This window comes from Oncorhynchus keta, chromosome 4 (assembly GCF_023373465.1).
Source record: "Oncorhynchus keta strain PuntledgeMale-10-30-2019 chromosome 4, Oket_V2, whole genome shotgun sequence".
NCBI classification, from domain to species: Eukaryota; Metazoa; Chordata; class Actinopteri; order Salmoniformes; family Salmonidae; genus Oncorhynchus; species Oncorhynchus keta.
Window position 1 is genome coordinate 69,445,369 of NC_068424.1, and position 18,610 is coordinate 69,463,978.

The 18,610-nt window shown below is 43.1% G+C and overlaps 1 protein-coding gene across 3 annotated transcripts; it reads right to left on the minus strand.

Annotated features, from left to right (window-relative positions):
* Positions 1-49: 49 nt before the first annotated feature.
* LOC118381305 (N-terminal kinase-like protein) lies at positions 50-17,927 on the minus strand. 3 transcript variants are annotated; one of them, XM_035768267.2, is made up of 18 exons: positions 17,162-17,927; positions 15,685-15,825; positions 15,229-15,351; positions 14,442-14,662; positions 13,977-14,067; positions 13,662-13,817; positions 13,339-13,497; positions 8,256-8,363; positions 8,025-8,138; positions 7,691-7,846; positions 7,162-7,350; positions 5,778-5,853; positions 4,459-4,665; positions 4,114-4,259; positions 2,538-2,633; positions 1,909-2,214; positions 1,601-1,679; positions 50-1,457 (listed from the first exon to the last, which is right to left on the minus strand). In XM_035768267.2, exons 1-18 carry the CDS (start codon positions 17,267-17,269, stop codon positions 1,333-1,335), a joined length of 2,601 nt encoding a protein of 866 aa, XP_035624160.1. In that variant the 5' UTR covers positions 17,270-17,927; the 3' UTR covers positions 50-1,332. The 3 variants fall into 3 exon arrangements, with proteins under 3 accessions (XP_035624160.1, XP_035624166.1, XP_035624155.1); XM_035768273.2 differs by having other exon boundaries at positions 50-1,460; positions 17,374-17,926; XM_035768262.2 differs by having other exon boundaries at positions 50-1,460; positions 17,162-17,925.
* Positions 17,928-18,610: the final 683 nt, after the last annotated feature.

Below are 18,610 nucleotides of genomic sequence, written 5' to 3' on the forward strand. Positions count from 1 at the left end.
GAATATCTTTGTAAAACACTGCACACGCTTTCACATAAAACACAGACTGTGTATTTTATTGTCATGGTTTATTTAGGAATTGTTCACATGGTACACAAGAATCCACCTTTATAAAACATTGCATCTGATTTTACTGTCTTCTTCCATATGAACGTCCCTCCCTACCCATCCACAACATATTTAAAAATCACAGCACAGCTCATCTGACCACATAACACCAGTAAATAGTGCTGCCATCCAACAAAGGCACAAACAGAACCTTCCCTTTCCCTTGACCCAGCCAACTCTAACAAGATAGTTGATGGACAGAATTATTTTGCACTTTATGATTTGATATTAAATAACTCAGTGACTCCATAAATATGAGGAATCTACAATTTGACTTGAGCCCGTTTGAATCTGTTTATAATTGTATAATAATCCTAACAGTAGTAATTATCGTGTTCTGGGTCAGTTGGAATGATTGATGTGCATTGTGTTTGGGGACAGGTAAAGTACAAAGTCTGAGTACCAGAATGATTCCATGAGGGTTGAATAGGAGCCATGTGTCTGGGGTTAAGGCTGATGGATCCTAATAAATGTTCTAGAGCACTGTCTCATATCCTTACAGTTTTATATCATTATATACTCTTAATATATAGATCTTTTATATTCTTAGAGAATGACGGTAGTGTTAAGTTTCAGCTCTTTGTGTATGATAAGTGTAATTATCTAGTGGACTGCAGTCGACTGTAGGAATGTGTACTCCCAATAACTAAGGCACGGAGGAGCAAGAAGGTTCCGAACACCAAGAGGAGGAACAGACTCAGTTCCTGTCCAGAAACAGAGACTGATTATTTATCTTAGAAATACAAGGTGACGCCGCCTAGTCGGAAGGTATAAATATACAGGATGTCCTTGTGTGACCTCTAGGTGTGCTGTACAGCTGCAACACCCACTGTGGTGAATAAATCTAGCTTGAGTTTTTCTCAGAGTATGTCTGGATTATTGCACCAGAAATTACAACCTAACAACATTGATATCATTTATTTATAAAAACATGTTCAGATTTTTTTTGTCACAGTCCTTTTCAGACAAATACACTTCTTTACAACGTAAATATGTGATGTAATGTTTAAACCCCAGAATAGTCTGGATGAGTCCTGTCTCTTATCCCTTTCTCAAACAATAAGCAGCTTGCACCGTCGTCCAGTTCACAGTTTCTCTTGTTCCTTTGATTATGGAATGTTGATCCTGCCATACAGTCCTCTCTGTGGGAGTCAGGGAAAAGTTATCACAGCACACGGTCTGCTTTGCTTCCCGTCTTCCGCCAGCCCTCCTTTTTTCCCCCAGTCAGTCCAGTTTCCGAGCGCCCAGTTTGAGAGGACCCTTAGCTGCCTTGCGTTCTGCCCGTTTGGCCTCCAGTTCTTTCCTCCTCTCCTCACGCTTCTTCTTGGCCAGCTCTGTCTTGCTTAGGCCTGCTTAGGAAATAGAGAGAGACATCAGTTATCGTCTGTCTTGAGGCTTCATAACATGAATAGCATCTTGTTAAATGACTCCCTGGTTTCAGATCATTGAGATAAATAATGGAGTAGAGATGTTAGAGCAGGTTGAGACTCACCTGGACTTCCGCCCACAGACTCCCAGCTCTCCTCGGCTCCCCAGTCTCCAGCAGGCTCTGCACTCCAGCCATCACCAACCTAGCATGAACCAGAAAACACATGCAAAATGCACATGCATTAAAACACACACGTGCCGTCCTTCCATTTCCACATCAAAACCATTCCCCACTTAGCATCAAAACCAAACTTTTACATTTTGACAAACCTGCTTGTCAGTTCTTCAAAACAAAAAGCCTACTCCTGTCAAAGTATTATATATATATATATATATATATATATATATATAAAGCCCCCCTCCTCTCCTCACCATAGCAGTGGGGGTGGGCGTTGCTCTCTGAGACACATTGGCGAGGAAGTCAGTCTGTGTGTCTCCCTTAATGTCCCAGTCATACTCGCTGGCTAACCGAACCCCCTCCGGCAAAGCAGCACTCTTAGTGGCTGGCGCAGTCCTACCCTCCTCCTCCCAGTCATTGCCCCACCCATCCTCTCCCGGTGAACTCTGACCCTGGATGTCAGCCTCCTTTTCATTGGACCAGCTGTTGTCGGCATCCCAACCCGAGCTGCTCCAATCAGAGCTCTGCTTTTTTACTGCCTCAGAGGAGGCTAGAGACACCTAGATGGAGACGGAGACAGCAATGAATGGAGTTTCAGCACTATAACGGTCATGGACCACTGTTCAGTAGGTTGGAACTTGTAGCACTTAGCAGAGGAATATGTAAAAACATTCCTGTCATTTTGCAGACACAGCCAGAGAGAATACAGTTTGTGCAATCATCTTAAGATAGCTAGGTGAGACAACCACACATCACAGTAAGTACATTTTTCCTCAAAAAGTGTGAGTGGTAGTTACTTTACAGTGCCATTATCTTTTACTTTTTTTCCAAACACTCTGCCTCCCTGAATAACCCTTAGGTCTAAATAAAACCAGATACGTACTCCTCTGACACTGGCCTTCTTTTTGACTGATGACATTCCTGACCAATCAGAGGAGTTCCAGTCATCTGGGTCAGCTGCCTGTACCTTCTCTGCGTCCTGGGGGGGGGGAGAAAGAGAGACTTTAACTTAATTGATCAAACAGAACACCATTTCAATGTTTACCATGTTCAGTGACAGTTGACGTCCCTCGGTCCCAGCTGTCAAATCCCACCCCAAATCCCATTCATGTCAATTACAGTTGAAGTCAGAAGTTTAAATAAACCTTATCTAAGTACATTTAAACTCAGTTTTTCACAATTCCTGACATTTAATCCAAGTAAAAATTCCCTGTCTTAGGTCAGTTAGGATCACCACTTTATTGTAAGAATGTGAAATGTCAGAATAAAAGTAGAGAAAATTAATGATTTCTTTCAGATTTGATTTCTTTCGTCACATTCCCAGCAGGTCAGACGTTTACATACTCTCAATTAGTCGTTGGTAGCATTGCCTTTAAATTGTTTAACTTGGGTCAAACGTTTCAGGTAGCCTTCCACAAGCTTCCCACAATATGTTGGGTGAATTTTGGCCCATTCCTGCTGACAGAGCTGGTGTAACTGAGTCCGATTTGTAAAGTATGCTTGGGGTCATTGTCCATTTGGAAGACCCGTTTGCAACCAAGCTTTAACTTCCTGACTGATGTCTTGAGATGTTGCTTCAATATATCTAGATAATTTCCATCCTCATGATGCTATCTATTTTGTGAAGTGCACCAGACCCTCCTGCAGCAAAGCACCACCACAACATGATGCTGCCAACCCCGTGCTTCACGGGCTGGGATGGTGTTCCTCGGCTTGCAAGCCTCCCCTTTTTCCTCCAAACAAAACGATGGTCATTATGACCAAACAGTTCTATTTTTATTTCATCAGACCAGAGGACATTTCACCAAATAGCATGATCTTTGTCCCCATGTGCAGTTGCAAACCATAGTCTGGCTTTTTTTAATGACGGTTTTGGAGCAGTGGCTTCTTCCTTGCCGAGCGGCCTTTCAGGTTATGTAGATATAGGACTCGTTTTACTGTGAATATAGATACTTTTGTACCCGTTTCCTCCAGCATTTTCACAAGGTTCTTTGCTGTTGTTCTGTGATTGATTCTCACTTTTCGCACCAAAGTACATTAATCTCTAGGAGACAGAATGTGTCTCCTTCCTTTCCTGAGTGGTATGACAGCTGTATGGTTCCATGGTGTTTATAATTGTGTACTATTGTTTGTATAGATGAATGTGGTACCTTCAGGCATTTGGAAATTGCTCCCAAGGATGAAACATACTTGTGGAGGTCTACAATTTTTTTTCTGAATTCTTGGCTGATTTCTTTTGATTTTCCCATAATGTCAAGCAAAGAGGCGTTTGAAGGTAGGCCTTGAAATATATCCACAGGTACACCTTCAATTGACTCAAATTATGTCAATTAGCCTATCAGAAGCTTCAAAAGCCATGACATTTTCTGGAATTTTCCAAGCTGTTTAAAGCCACAGTTAACAAACAAGTTTTAATGACTCCAACCCAAGTGTATGTAAACTTCCGACTTCAACTGTACCTCTAAACTTCCCCAGTCCTCGTCATCCCAATGGTCTCCAATTGGCTCCTCGTCCTTCTCTGTCACCTTAGGGGAGTCTGATTGGATAGCAAGGCCAGAAGCAAAGGGTAGAGTCATGGAGGCCGGTGGTGGTTTAACTTCAGAGCCTGGAGGAAGGGGAGATGGAGGGATGAAAAGAACGGTGAGGTGAAAGGTGAATTTGTTGTGGACTGATGGGTACAGCTTTGCCAGTTCATCCTATGTTTATGTGGGGGATGCCACCCTAATCTACACAATGACCTAAATAGAAACATATATAAGATCTGAGTGAATAAGAGGTATCATGTTCATAACTCAGTTCCTTACCCACGGGTACCCCATCTGTCACAGGGTTCCCTGTGCGAGGAGAGGCAGTACAAGCAGCAACAGGTGTGTTGTTGGCCGGGCCGCCCACCTCTGCCCCCGGGCCGGTTCGGATGAGCTTGGAAGTCAGAGAGGACACCCCAGTCACTGCCCAGCCTGCCCAACTGGCTGCTGCCCCCGCCGGCTGGGCTGATGACATCACATCCTTTTCTAGGGTGAATGGGAGATAAATAAGACACTCAAAGGCTGTACTCAGATTCCTAACGAGCATAGCGCAATGACTGGAAGTCTTCAGGTACAGCTAGCGCTAGTTACATGAGTGAATGCTATCTAACTTCCTTCATACTGACTATCCTACCATTCTGACTATCCTACCAATCCTTGACTTCGGCGATGTCATTTACAAAATAGCCTCCAACACTCTACTCAGCAAATTGGATGCAGCCCATCACAGTGCCATCCGTTTTGTCACCAAAGCCCCATATACCACCCACCACTGCGACCTGTATGCTCTCGTTGGTTGGCCCTAGCTTAATATTTGTCGCCAAACCCACTGGCTCCAGGTCATCTATAAGTCTTTGCTTGGTAAATCCCTGCCTTGCCTTAGCTCACTGGTCACCATAGCAGCACCCACTCATAGCACTCACTCCAGCAGGTATATTTCACTGGTCACCCCCAAAGCCAATTCCTCCTTCGGCCGCCTCTCCTTCCAGTTCTCTGTTGCCAATGACTGGAACGACTGCAAAAATCACTGAAGCTGTAGACTCATATCTCCCTCACTAGCTTTAAAAAACAGCTGTCAGAGCAGCTCACAGATCACTGTACATAGCCTATCTGTAAAAAGCCCATCCAACTACCGCATCCTCATACTGTTATTTATTTTGCTCCTTTGCACCCGTGTCTCTACTTGCACATTCATCTTCTGCACATCTATCACTCCAGTGTTTAATTGCTATATTGTAATTATTTCGCCACTATGGCCTATTTTTGCCTTTACTTCCCTTATCCTATCTCATTTACACACACTGTATATAGACTTCTCCCATTGTATTATTGACTGCATGTTTGTTTATTCCATGTGTAACTCTGTGTTGTTGTTTGTGTCGCACTGCTTTGCTTTATCTTGGCCAGGTCACAGTTGTAAATGAGAACTTGTTCTCAACTGGTCTACCTGGGTAAATACAGATTAAATAAAATAAAAATAAAATACTGAACACAAAAAAAAATGACAAAAAATGCAGATGCAGATATGCAGATAAAGGACTTCATTGCCAAAGTCCTGCATTATCCCTTTAATGTGAGAACAGTGCTTGTTTACAGACCTATTTCAGCCAGCTTGTTTGGATCTTCAGAAACAGTCTCCAGCTTTGTCAGGAAACTCTTGATGGCTTTGAACGCCTGAGGGAGGAAGGACAGATTTTCATGCAAATATTCTAAAATATGCATAAATAAAATATGCAGATTTTCCCACTAGAGATGTGTTTCCATCAAATTAACTTGTTGTGGATAAAAGTGTGTGTGTGATGATGTAGTGCACATAAAAATGACCATGTACCGAATAAAAAATACAAGTTAAATGGGTTTCCATCGCATTTTCAACTCTACTGATGGTTTTGTCACCTGAAATGTTGCGTTATATAGTGAATGTCCCCACTCTGGTATTGGCATGTGCGCTAACGAACAGCTGGCAGATCCAGTGTGGGTATATAGCCTACATGATGAGTCTTATCGACTACAGAACAAGATTATTTTTAATTGTCAAACAGCAGCCAAGCATAGAGGATCATGTCACAACCCTCAATATTTATCAGAAAGAAGCATCAAGCTCATCACCGTGCACTTTCACCACCCTGTGAAGTTCATCAGAACGTATTTCATCTGCAACCTAATAAACTTCATGCTTTCCCGAGTCGTAGTGGGAGGAGCATTCAACATGTCATCGCATGACTCCAAGTTTACTTCGATATGATGGTTATTATATCAATATTTGCACATAAAAGTGCATCCACGGACATCTAGCATAATTACATCTTACAGACAAAAACATCCCACCGTATCGAGTATATATTTCTGTGTCGACATTTGGAAAGTTCATTGCCAAATTTGCTGTTTCCATCAGGCCTGTCGTAACCTTTTCTTTTATACGACATACTTTACTCGTGTAAAACGGTTGGATGGAAACCTGATAACAGATGGAATGTTGCAATGAGAGTGTAGGGAAAAATAGATTGTCACACACAATTGCAGATGGAATGTTGCAGGGTGAAATCACAGAGTTTCTAAATCCAGAGGTGCAATATTGTGAGACTTCCGGGAACGCTTGTGATCAAGATCAGGCCGTGGTTTGGGGTTTGAGAAGTCAATTTTGTTCATTTTCTCAAAATCTAAAAAGGCACAACTTTAACTTCGTGAGTGACACGTTTTTATTTTCGTCAAAAACAACAATACCAAAGGAGTGCTTTTGATTTGACGACCTGTACAGGAGCAACTCGGTGCAAGACAACTGCAAGAGCTGATGATGCGTTTCTACGTATGAGCTTAGCTAGTCATCATTGTCGTGACATCGCCTACAAGTGTGATCAGGATTTCTATTGGAGAAGCAGCTTTGGCCTGTGTTTTTGTGAAATATTTCTAAACAGAATGTTAAATGTCCCAGTCCTGTGGTTCAATGTGTGAGGGGTGTAAGGTGTTTGTAGTGCTTCTCACCTGATCTCTAACGTTCTTGTCAGGGTCAACAGTGAGGGTACAGAGCGTTGGCAGTACTCGTGCTGCGCTCTCCGTCACACTGTAGTAGTTGTGCGTTGCTGCGAAGCCCAGAACCCCGGCCGCCCGAGAAGCGGGAAACGGGTCCTTAGTGGCCCGAGAGAACGCAGAGATCAACACTCGCTGCCGCGTCTGTGGAGGGAGGGAGAGAAGAAATGGTCAGGCGGAGGGAGGGAGAGAAGAAATGGTCAGGCAGAGGGAGAGAGAGAAGAAATGGTCAGGCGGAGGGAGGGAGAGAAGAAATGGTCAGGCAGAGGGAGGGAGAGAAGAAATGGTCAGGCAGAGGGAGAGAGAGAAGAAATGGTCAGGCAGAGGGAGAGAGAGAAGAAATGGTCAGGCAGAGGGAGGGGGAGAAGAAATGGTCAGGCAGAGGGAGAGAGAGAAAAAATGGTCAGGCAGAGGGAGGGAGAGAAGAAATGGGCAGGCAGAGGGAGAGAAAAGGGGAGATGGGTAAAGAGAGAAAGTGAGTTACCCCAGCGTTGAGGTAGGGGGCGATCTTTCCCAGGCACACGGTGGTGTTGCAGCGGATTGGTCCCTGTTCGTCTCTCGCCTGCAGTCGTGCAAAGTGCCTCATCAGCTCCTGATTCACATTACTCTCATTCAGCTTGGGGGCCAGCAGCAGCATGGACTGGGAGACGAAAAGAAAGACAGAGGCATAAAAAACAAACAAGAACAGAGCGTTGGGAACACCATTAACCACAGGGAAGGAACCCTGTCAGTTCTACTTGAATGAAGAAGTGAGTGAAGCCATCAGGTCGTGTGAGTATGTTAATCACAGTCTGACAGACTGGGTGAGCCAGTTATACCTTGACAGTCTGTTCTCTGATGGCTGGGTTTGTGTCTGTGAAACCGTGAACAACATGAGGGAAGATCTGCGAGTTCACCGCTGCATCGTTTAGATACTGAACAAACTGCTCCATCTGAAGGAAAGAGAGATGAGGACGGGATTGGAAAGAGGAATAAAACAAGAGATCTGCAGCAAACACTCATTCTGGTGTAATGGCAGTCTCTGTACTCTGACGTGTGGTACTCTGTACCTGTTGAAGCAGTCGTATCCTCATGGCCCGGTCTGTAGAGGAGAACATCTTTACAATGACAGGAATGATCTTCTGCTGGTACTCCTCCGCAGACAGGAACTTACCCACCTGACAGACACAGAAAGAACAGGGAGAGATGGAAGAAGGAACCTTCTGCTAAACACCAGTCTGAAAGTCAACAGTGAAGAGGCGATTCCGGGAGGCTGGCCTTCTAGGCAGATTTCCTCTGTCCAGTGTTTGTGTTCTTCTGCCCATCTTAATCTTTTTATTGGCCAGTCTGAGATATGACTCCGGGCCAGCATCCCGGAGTCGCCTCTTCAGAGATTGGTGTTTTGCGTGTACTATTTAATGAAGCTGCCAGTTGAGGACTTGTGAGGCGTCCGTTTCTCAAACTAGACACTAATGTGCTTGTCCTCTTGCTCAGTTGTGCACCGGGGCCTCCAACTCCTCTTTCTATACTAGTTAGTGCCAGTTTGCGCTGTCCTATGAAGGGAGTAGAACGCGAATAGACTGACAAGTTTCAGAAGAAAGTTCTTTGTTTCTGGCCATTTTCAGACAGTAATCGAACCCACAAATGCTGATTCTCCAGATACTCAACTAGTCTAAAGAAGGGCAGTTTTATTGGTTTTATTACAGTTTTCAGCTGTGCTAACATAATTGCAAAAGGGTTTTCTAATGATCAATTAGCCTTTTAAAATGCTAAACGTGGATTAGCTAACACAACATGCCATTGGAACACAGGAGTGATGGTTGCTGATAATGGGCCTCTGTACACATATGTAGGTAGATATTCCATTAAAAACCAATAGTTTCCAGCTACAATAGTCATTACAACATTAAAATGTCTACACTGTATTTCTGATCAATTTTATGTTATTTTAATTGCACAAAAAAATTGCTTTTCTTTCAAAAACAAGGACATTTCGAAGTGACCTCAAACTTTTCTACGGTAGTGTGTGTGTATACAGTTGGAGTCGGAAGTTTACATAAACGAGTTTTAAAGACTCCAAACTAAGTGTTTCAACCACGCCACAGATTTCTTGTTAACAAACTATAGTTTTGGCATGTCAGTTAGGACATCTACTTTGTACATGACATCAGTAATTTTTTGTTTACAGACAGATTATTTCCCTGTATCACAATTCCAGTGGGTCAGAAGTTTACATACACTAAGTTGACTGTGCCTTTAAACAGATTGGAAAATTACAGAAAATTATGTCATGGCTTTAGAAGCTTCTGATAGGTTAATTGACATCTTTTGAGTCAATTGGAGGTGTATCTGTGGATGTATTTCAGGGCCTACCTTCAAACGTACCTCCAAACACCTGAAGGTACCACGTTCATCTGTACAAACAATAGAATTCAAGTATAGTCACCATTGGACCACTCAGCCGTCATACCGCTCAGGAAGGAGATGCGTTCTGTCTCCTAGAGATGATCGTACTTTGGTGCAAAAAGTGCAAATCAATCCCAGAACAACAGCAGAGGACCAGGTGAAGATGCTGGAGGAAACAGGTACAAAAGTATCTATATCCACAGTAAAACGAGTCTTTAGACATAACCTGAAAGGCCACTCAGCAAGGAAGAAGCCACTGCTCCAAAACCTCCATATAAAAGCCAGACTACGGTTTGCAACTGCACATGGGGACAAATAACGTACTTTTTGTAGAAATGTCCTCTGGTCTGATGAAACAAAAATAGAACTGTTTGGCCATAATGACCATTGTTATGTTTGGAGGAAAAAAGGGGGAGGCTTACAAGCCGAAGAACACCATTCCAACCGTAAAGCACTGGGGTGGCAACATCATGCTGTGGGGGTGTTTTGCTGCAGGAGGGACTGGTGCACTTCACAAAATAGATAAGAGTCATGAGGATGGAAAATAATGTGGATATATTGAAGCAACATCTTAAGACATCAGTCGGGAAGTTAAAGCTTGGTCGCAAATTAGTCTTCCAAATGGACAATGACCATCATACTTCCAAAGTTGTGGCAAAATGGCTTAAGGACAACAAAGTCAAGGTATTAGAGTGGCCATCAGAAAGCCCTGACCTCAATACCATAGAAAAGTTTTGGGCAGAACTGAAAAAGCGTGTGCGAGCAAAGGAGGCCTACAAACCTGACTCAGTTACACCAGCTCTGTCAGGAGGAATGAGCCAAAATTCACCCAACTTATTGTGGGAAATTGTTTGACCTAAGTTAAACAATTTAAAGGCAATGCTACCAAATACTAATTGAGTGTATGTACACTTCAGACCCACTGGGAATGTGATGAAAGAAATCAAATCTGAAATAAATCATTCTCTACTATTATTCTGACATTTCACATTATTAAAATAAAGTGGTGATCCTAACTGACCTAAGACAGGGAATTTTTACTTGGATTAAATGTCAGGAATTGTGAAACTGAGTTTAAATGTATTTGGCTAAGTTGTATGTAAACTTCCGACTTCAACTGTGTGTGTGTGTGTGTGTGTGTGTGTGTGTGTATGTATGTATATATGTATATATATACACAGTCTTCTTCAGACATATTATATATTCTATCCATCATGTCTATACATCCCATCATGTGAACAAACATATTCATGCAACATGTAAAGTGTTGGTCCCATGTTTCATGAGCTGAAATAAAAGATCCCAGAATCTTTCTATACGCACAAAAAGCTTATTTCTCTCAAATTTGGTGCACAAATTTGTTTACATCTCTGTTAGAGAACATTTATCCCAAGAAACTCCTACCAAACAGGTGTGGCATTTCCACAAAGCTGATTAAGCAGCATGAACATTAAAGTTACACCTTGTGCTGGAGACAATAAAAGGCTACTCTAAAATGTGCAGTTTTGTCATACAACACAATGCCACAGATGTCTAAAGTTGAGGGAGAATACAATTGGCATGCTGACTGCAGCTATGTCCACCAGAGCTGTTGCCAGAGATTGAATGTTAATTTCTCTTCCATAAGACAACTCTGTCGTTTTAGAGAATTTAACAGTATGTCCAACTGGCCTCACAACCACGTGTAACCACACCAGCCCAGGACCTCCACATTCCATTTCTTCACCTGCGGGATCTACGGAGACCTGGACAGCTGATGAAACTGAGGAGTATTTCTGTCTGTAATAACGCCAATTCTGATTGGCTGGGTCTGGCTCCCCAGTGGGTGGGCCTATGCCCTCCGAGGCCCAACCATGGCTGCACCCCTGCCCAGGCATGTGAAATCCATAGTTTAGGGCCTAATGAATTCATTTCAATTGACTGACTTCCTTATATGAACTGTAACTCAGTAAAATTATGGAAATTGTTGCATGTTTCATTTATATTTTTTAAGCTGATCATGAGAATGCCAAGAGTGTGCAAAGCTGTCATCAAGGTAGAGAGTGGCTACTTTGAAGAATCTAAAATACACTGCTCAAAAAAATAAAGGGAACACTAAAATAACACATCCTAGATCTGAATGAAATATTCTTATTAAATACTTTTTTCTTTACATAGTTGAATGTGCTGACAAAAATCACACAAAAACTATCAATGGAAATCAAATGTATCAACCCATGGAGGTCTGGATTTAGAGTCACACTCACACTGAAAAACCACACTACAGGCTGATCCAACTTTGATGTAATGTCCTTAAAACAAGTCCAAATGAGGCTCAGTAGTGTGTGGCCTCCACGTGCCTGTATGACCTCCCTACAACGCCTGGGCATGCTCCTGATAAGGTGGCGGATGGTCTCCTGAGGGATCTCCTCCCAGACCTGCACTAAAGCATCCACCAACTCCTGGACAGTCTGTGGTGCAACGTGGCATTGGTGGATGGAGAGAGACATTATGTCCCAGATGTGCTTAATTGGATTCAGGTCTGGGGAACGGGCGGGCCAGTCCATAGCATCAATGCCTTCCTCTTGCAGGAACTGCTGACACACTCCAGCCACATGAGGTCTAGCATTGTCTTGCATTAGGAGGAACCCAAGGCCAACCGCACCAGCATATGTCTCACAAGGGGTCTGAGGATCTCATCTCGGTACCTAATGGCAGTCAGGCTACCTCTGGCGGGCACATGGAGGGCTGTGCAGCCCCCCAAAGAAATGCCACCCCACCAAACCGGTCATGCTGGAGGATGTTGCAGGCAGCAGAACGTTCTCCACGGCGTCTCCAGACTGTCACATGTGCTCAGTGTGAACCTGCTTTCATCTGTGAAGAGCACAGGGTGCCAGTGGAGAATTTGCCAATCTTGGTGTTCTCTGGCAAATGCCAAACGTCTTGCACGGTGTTGGGCTGTAAGCACAACCCCCACCTGTGGACATCGGGCCCTCATACCACCCTCATGGAGTCTGTTTCTGACCGTTTGAGCAGAAACATGCACATTTGTGGCATGCTGGAGGTCATTTTGCAGGGCTCTGGCAGTGCTCCTCCTGCTCCTCCTTGCACAAACGCAGAGGTACTGGTCCTGCTGCTGGGTTGTTGCCCTCCTACGGCCTCCTCCACGTCTCCTGATGTACTGGCCTGTCTCCTGGTACCGCCTCCATGCTCTGACAGACACAGCAAACCTTCTTGCCACAGCTCGCATTGATGTGCCATCCTGGATGAGCTGCACTACCTGAGCCACTTGTGTGGGTTGTAGACTCCGTCTCATGCTACCACCAGAGTGAAAGCACCGCCAGCATTCAAAAGTGACCAAAACATCAGCCAGGAAGCATAGGAATTGAGAAGTGGTCTGTGGTCACCACCTGTAGAACCACAGATGTGTGAATTGTTCGATATTACTGCACTGTTGGAGCTAGGAACACAAGCATTTTGCTACACCCACAATAACATCTACTAAATATGTGTATGCGACCAATAACACTTTATTTGTAAAAAGGGCTTAATAAAATATTTTTGACTGATTGAGGAATGGTGGGAAATCATTAGTTGCCAAAAGCTTTCCCCCTGAAGAAATGGCTTTAACTCAAACCACTTCCAATGATTATGCTTTACATAGATATTACATAGTTTTCCCACTTCTGCATAAAACAGAGGAGCAATTCAATGCCAGGCCGGTGATTCCTTCTGAATCCCTCCTCGCTGCCTCCACAGCACACATACCTTAAACAGAGGTGTGAGGACGACAGCACCGGCATTGCCAAACTCAAAGGCGGTGAGTAGCTGTGGCAGCACCTTGTGCTTACAGAAGTCCTCTGGGAATGAGTCCAGGTTCTCACTCAGGTCCTGAAAAAACTGATGCTTCTCTGCTGGGTCTTTGATCTGGATCACATAGATATATGTTAGATAGACATAAGATACATAGATATTTCACACTTCACAGAATAAAACATTTTATAGAAAAGCGAACACATTTCAATGAAAGCTGTATCATCTCTATCGTGTCAAGCTTTTTCTATAGCGGAGATGGAGGTTAGGAATTGTACCTGGATCTCCTCAAGGAAAAGGTTGCTCTCCACAAAGCTGTTGCTAAGGAATCCTCCAGGAGTTCTGCAGTTCTGGAGGAAGCGAGCTGGGTTTGGCCGGGCCCTGGCGTTGGCCCCTACCAACTCACAGTAGTGTGGCACCAATGCTTTTGGGATCTGAGGGACAACATACCATAATACATTTCAAATCACTTCCAATTCATTCATGACCTTTGATATTTTGACAGGATGATATTAGAATCACTTTAGGATTTCCTTAAAATGTGTGATGCTCTGGTAAAATGTTAGAAGGTAAAGGGTGGGGGAGGAGGGTACCTTTCCGAGGGAGCGTAAGGAGGAGGTTCGGGGCAGTGGACCATTGAACACTTCCCAGATCAGACAGCCCAGCCGCCACACATCCCCAGCCCTGGAACAGAGATATTTTTTTATTTAACTAGGCAAGTCAGTTAAGAACAAATTCTTATATACAATGACAGCCTACCCAGGCCAAACCCAGACAACACTGGGCCAATTGTGAGCCGCCCTATGGGACTCGCAATCACGGCCAGATGTGATTCAGCCTGGATTCAAACCAAGGACTTGCACTGAGATGCAGTGCCTTAGACCGCTGTGCCACTCGGGAGCCCAAGATATATACTTCATACTACAAATATTAAGTATCTTCAGAATACATCAAGCATTGAACTAAAACCTTTGTATGTGAGATACCAGCAATACAATTTGCAATGAAATCAGTATTTTACACCCTCTCATTCTTAACTGATTGTCTGTCAGTCTCACCATTTCTCTCCACCGTTTGGTGACTCAGGGGGGTCGTATTTGTCCATGTCAGAGTGAACAGCTTTAGCAGAGGGTAGTGATGTGGAGGCGTCCTCGTTCTCTGGGGTCATGTGGTCCAGACCGCCAAGCTTCCATTCTCCGGCTCGGTCCACAAACACAGACCAGATACCCAGGTTGTTGTGAAGGAGGTGGCAGTCATTCACCAGGAAACTAAGGGCTTTCTACAGGGGGAGAATAGCATGTGTGAGCAATTATTTTATTTTATTTACTGTTGATATGGATTGCTATGTATTAAACATGATTTTAGGTATGGGAAGACGTAGACAAAAGTATTCCCTTGGGGGAAGTTAGTCTACAATCATCTGTTATCACGGAGTACTGATGTTTCTACCTTCGACCTGTTTAACTGCCAGTATCAACTGTCTGCCAGTGTTGAATGTTATGGTTACATTTTGGCTCCATTCTGGGCCTGGGACACACTGATAATGTATCTGTGAGACTGTGTTATTCTGTAGCAGCTGATGTTGTGACTTCCTATGAGCCTTTCGGGATGGTGTTTAGAGAACATTCAGTACTGCATGATTAACATAGAAAAGGGCCTTCTCAGAGAAGATGGAGAGTCACCTTTCCATTGAAAAAGAGATTGATAGAGAGAAAGAGAGAGACAGAGGAAGGGAGAAGGATAATGGGGTAGAGGTGGAAGAGGCTTGATAAAGGACAAGCAGAACTCAACATACAGAAACACATGAGGAAATCAGAGCACTCATCTCTCCTCCAGTCTACTGACCACAATCTGATGAAGGCCCCAGGACATCTCCAGATCCCCAGAGCCCCCCCGGTCTGACTGGGCCTTCAGGTGGGCTGCCAGGGGGGTGACCTGCTCTGTGACCAAGTACAGGCTCTTCTCTGTCTGCAAGGCACCAGAAAGAGACAACATTAATGCATTCATGACTTGGTTAAAATGTGCATTCCAGTCTTGTAAGTATTTTTCTATTATATGGTGAGTAGACCAACGACTAGCACACTAGCTACTGTTTCTCTATAGAACTGGTAGACAGGGGAACTTATTGATTCAGTCGATACTCACCACAGTCTGCATGAAAAACAATTAAAATAAAAACAGATACAAAATAATGCGACAATAGTGACAGAAAAAAAGAGTGTTGTTTGCCTTTTAAATATCAACTATATTGTGATGTTACACTATATGTATTTGGGGTGAAACACATCGACAGACACACACCTCCAATCCATCTACGTAGGCCAGGATGTTGGGGTGTCGAAGGGTCTTCATGCGTTTGAACGCTGCCTTTGCTAGCTGGGTCTGTTCCTCTGTCCCGGTTGACACCTCGTACACAAACACTGATACTGGCTCCCCACCTGTCTGAAGAGAGAGATGTCAAAATGTGATAATGTCATGTTTCATCATTGGTATGAGGAGAGATGTTATTGTGGTTTAGGAGAGATGAAGTTACAGTCTCCTTGGTGAGGCCAGAGGCCTCAACCACACTCACAGGAGAGGTGTTGTTTGTTTCTGTACCTTGCAATAAGTGTTGTTGTCATGTCAAGACACAGTTTGTCTCAGTCTAGTAGCTATTTCAGGTGAAACACAGAACGACACCTAGGCAAGTCTGCCATCTAAGGTTCTACCATGCATTCCCATGGCTTTGAACAATAAGTAAAGGAAACAATTCAACCTTTGATGACGAACGAACTAGATAATGTTAGCATCTAGTTAGTTAGCTACCAGTGTCAAAACAAGACTGACACTGTGCAAACATCATTATTAGTCATGATATCAGTGGTGGAGAGTACTTGAGTAAAAGTAACAATAATTTAATAGAAAATGACTCAAGTAAAAGTGAAAAACATCCAGTAAAATATTACTTGAGTAAAAGTCTAAAAGTATTTGGTTTTAAAATATACTTAAGTATCAAAAGTAAATGTAATTGCTAAAATATACTTAAATATCAAAAGCAAAAATAATGTCAAATTCTTTATATTAAGCAAACCAGACGTCACCATTTTCTTGTTTTTGTATTTATTTTTGGATAGTCAGGGATTCACTAATTTACAAACGAAGCGTGTTTAATGAATCCGCCAGATCAGTTGCAATAGGGATGTTCTCTTGATATGTGCGTAAATGGACCATTTTCCTGTCCTGCTAAAGTATTCAAAATGTAACGAGTACTTTTGGGTGTCAGGGAAAATGTATGGAATAAAAAGTATATTATTTTCTTTAGAAATTTAGAAGTAAACGTTAAAGTTGTAAAAAAATATAAAAACAAAAAACGACTTAAGTAACGCTAGTACTTGAAATGATTTTACACCACTCCATGAAATTAGTTGGTCGAAATACATTTCGCATGTAACTAGCTGACGTTGTTAGCTCGTTAGGTTTTACAACAGTGACTGGCTAGCCAACGTTAGTTAGTGGAGATTGACGTGGCCCTTCATAAACAAAACCTACTAGTTAGGTATCTATACTAGCCTAGCAGTAACGTTAGCTAACAGTGCTGTTTTAGTTTCTATAGGCGATAAATATCCTGACAATGTTATATATAATAGTGATAATCTTGTACGGAAATTACATACAATTTCATCCCAAAAATAACTAGCTAGCGAGACCTTGCCTTGTATCAGCTAACCGCTACGTTGCCTAGCTAACAAGACATAATTATTCTGTTAAAATATATTTCCGCCCCCACAATTTGATTTACCTTTCGTTTGCCCCGATGTAGTGTCCATATTCCGGACGTTTCTTGAGTTTCAGGTAAAATTTCATAATTAAAGTCTTTGACTGGATCCCGAGCGAAAAAGGCCCACATCTCTGATATATTCCAGCCTACATCAAATAAACAACAACTATGGCGAACCGCAGCCTTCTAGCGAGCTGGCCACCCCAGAGAAATCAGATCCTTACGTGCCACACCTTGGGAAAAACAGTGAGCGGTGACTCAGATGTTGACTTCTTTCTTCCAGAATTAATATTTCAATACCAACAAATAAAATATGTTTGTCTCCGTGGTCATGGGACCACATTGACCCTGTCGTTTTACAGCAATGAGGTCCAACTCGGTTGGAAATATGTCTCCAACCAGTAGGTTGCGTTGTTTCGACTACCAGGCAACGGTTTTTGTATGGAGGTCAGTGTCGAATTTAGTCAACCTCAAAACATGAATGGCTTATTTGCTACGTGAGGTTTATTTGATCGAATATACATTTCGTAATGGTTAAGTTGTTACGAATGTAATGATATATGTAGGACACGTGACATTCCGTCAACTATGAGAAAACACACTTTACAGTTGTCTCGGATGGATATTCATCAAATGGGCTAGTAGCATAGCATCGCTGCAACCTATTTAAAGGCGCTTGACGTCAACACAGAATATTCTAAAAAATAATTACAATATGTGTAACCGATGTGAAATGGCTAGCTGGTTAGCGGTGGTGCGCGCTAGTGGCGTTTCAATCGGTGACGTGACTTGCTGAGACCTTGAAGTAGTGGTTCCCCTTATCTGCAAGGGCCGCAATGGATAACGATGCTTCGAGCGTCCCTGGTTCGCGCCCAGGTCGGGGCGAGGGGGCAGGCGTAAAGTTTATACTGTTACATTGATGCTGTTGACCCGGATCACTGTTTGCTGCGGAAAAAGGGGGCTTAGTTTTTACTGGTTCTCCATGGAAATTGTACCCACAAACCTGACATTGCAAGCCCCATGCTCTACCAACTGAGCCAGACAGAACCGGTTTGTATATTTAGTAAAACATGAGATTCAGTAAATGAGACATGCTGAATGCAGTGCGATTGTACTTGACATGCACCATTGCCTCTGGTACCTGCTGATCAATCCTGTCAGAGCAGTTTACTGATCACTGTACACAGCCAATCTGTAAACCACACACCCAACCACCTCATGTTCCTTATCCTCTTGCACCCCACCCAGTAGCGCAACTTGCACATCTATCACCAGTATTAATGCTAAATTGTAATTGTTTAGCCTCCATGGCCTATTCATTGCCTTAGCTCCCTACATTCGCACATTATATATATATATTTCTATTATGTTGACAGTACATTTGTTTGTAACGGTCACACTGCTTTGCTTCATCTCATCGAATTGCTACGCTTTATCTTGGCCAGGTCGCAGTTGCAAATGAGAACTTGG

Coding starts and splice junctions, on each gene's coding strand:
- LOC118381305 (XM_035768262.2), bottom strand. CDS start 17,269: ATGTGGGCCTTTTTCGCTCGGGATCCAGTCAAAGACTTTAATTATGAA. Junction 15,352..15,684: donor CCTACGTAGATGGATTGGAG/GTGTGTGTCTGT, acceptor GGTGCCTTGCAG/ACAGAGAAGAGCCTGTACTT. Junction 8,364..13,338: donor TCCTCACACCTCTGTTTAAG/GTATGTGTGCTG, acceptor TGTGTCTGTCAG/GTGGGTAAGTTCCTGTCTGC.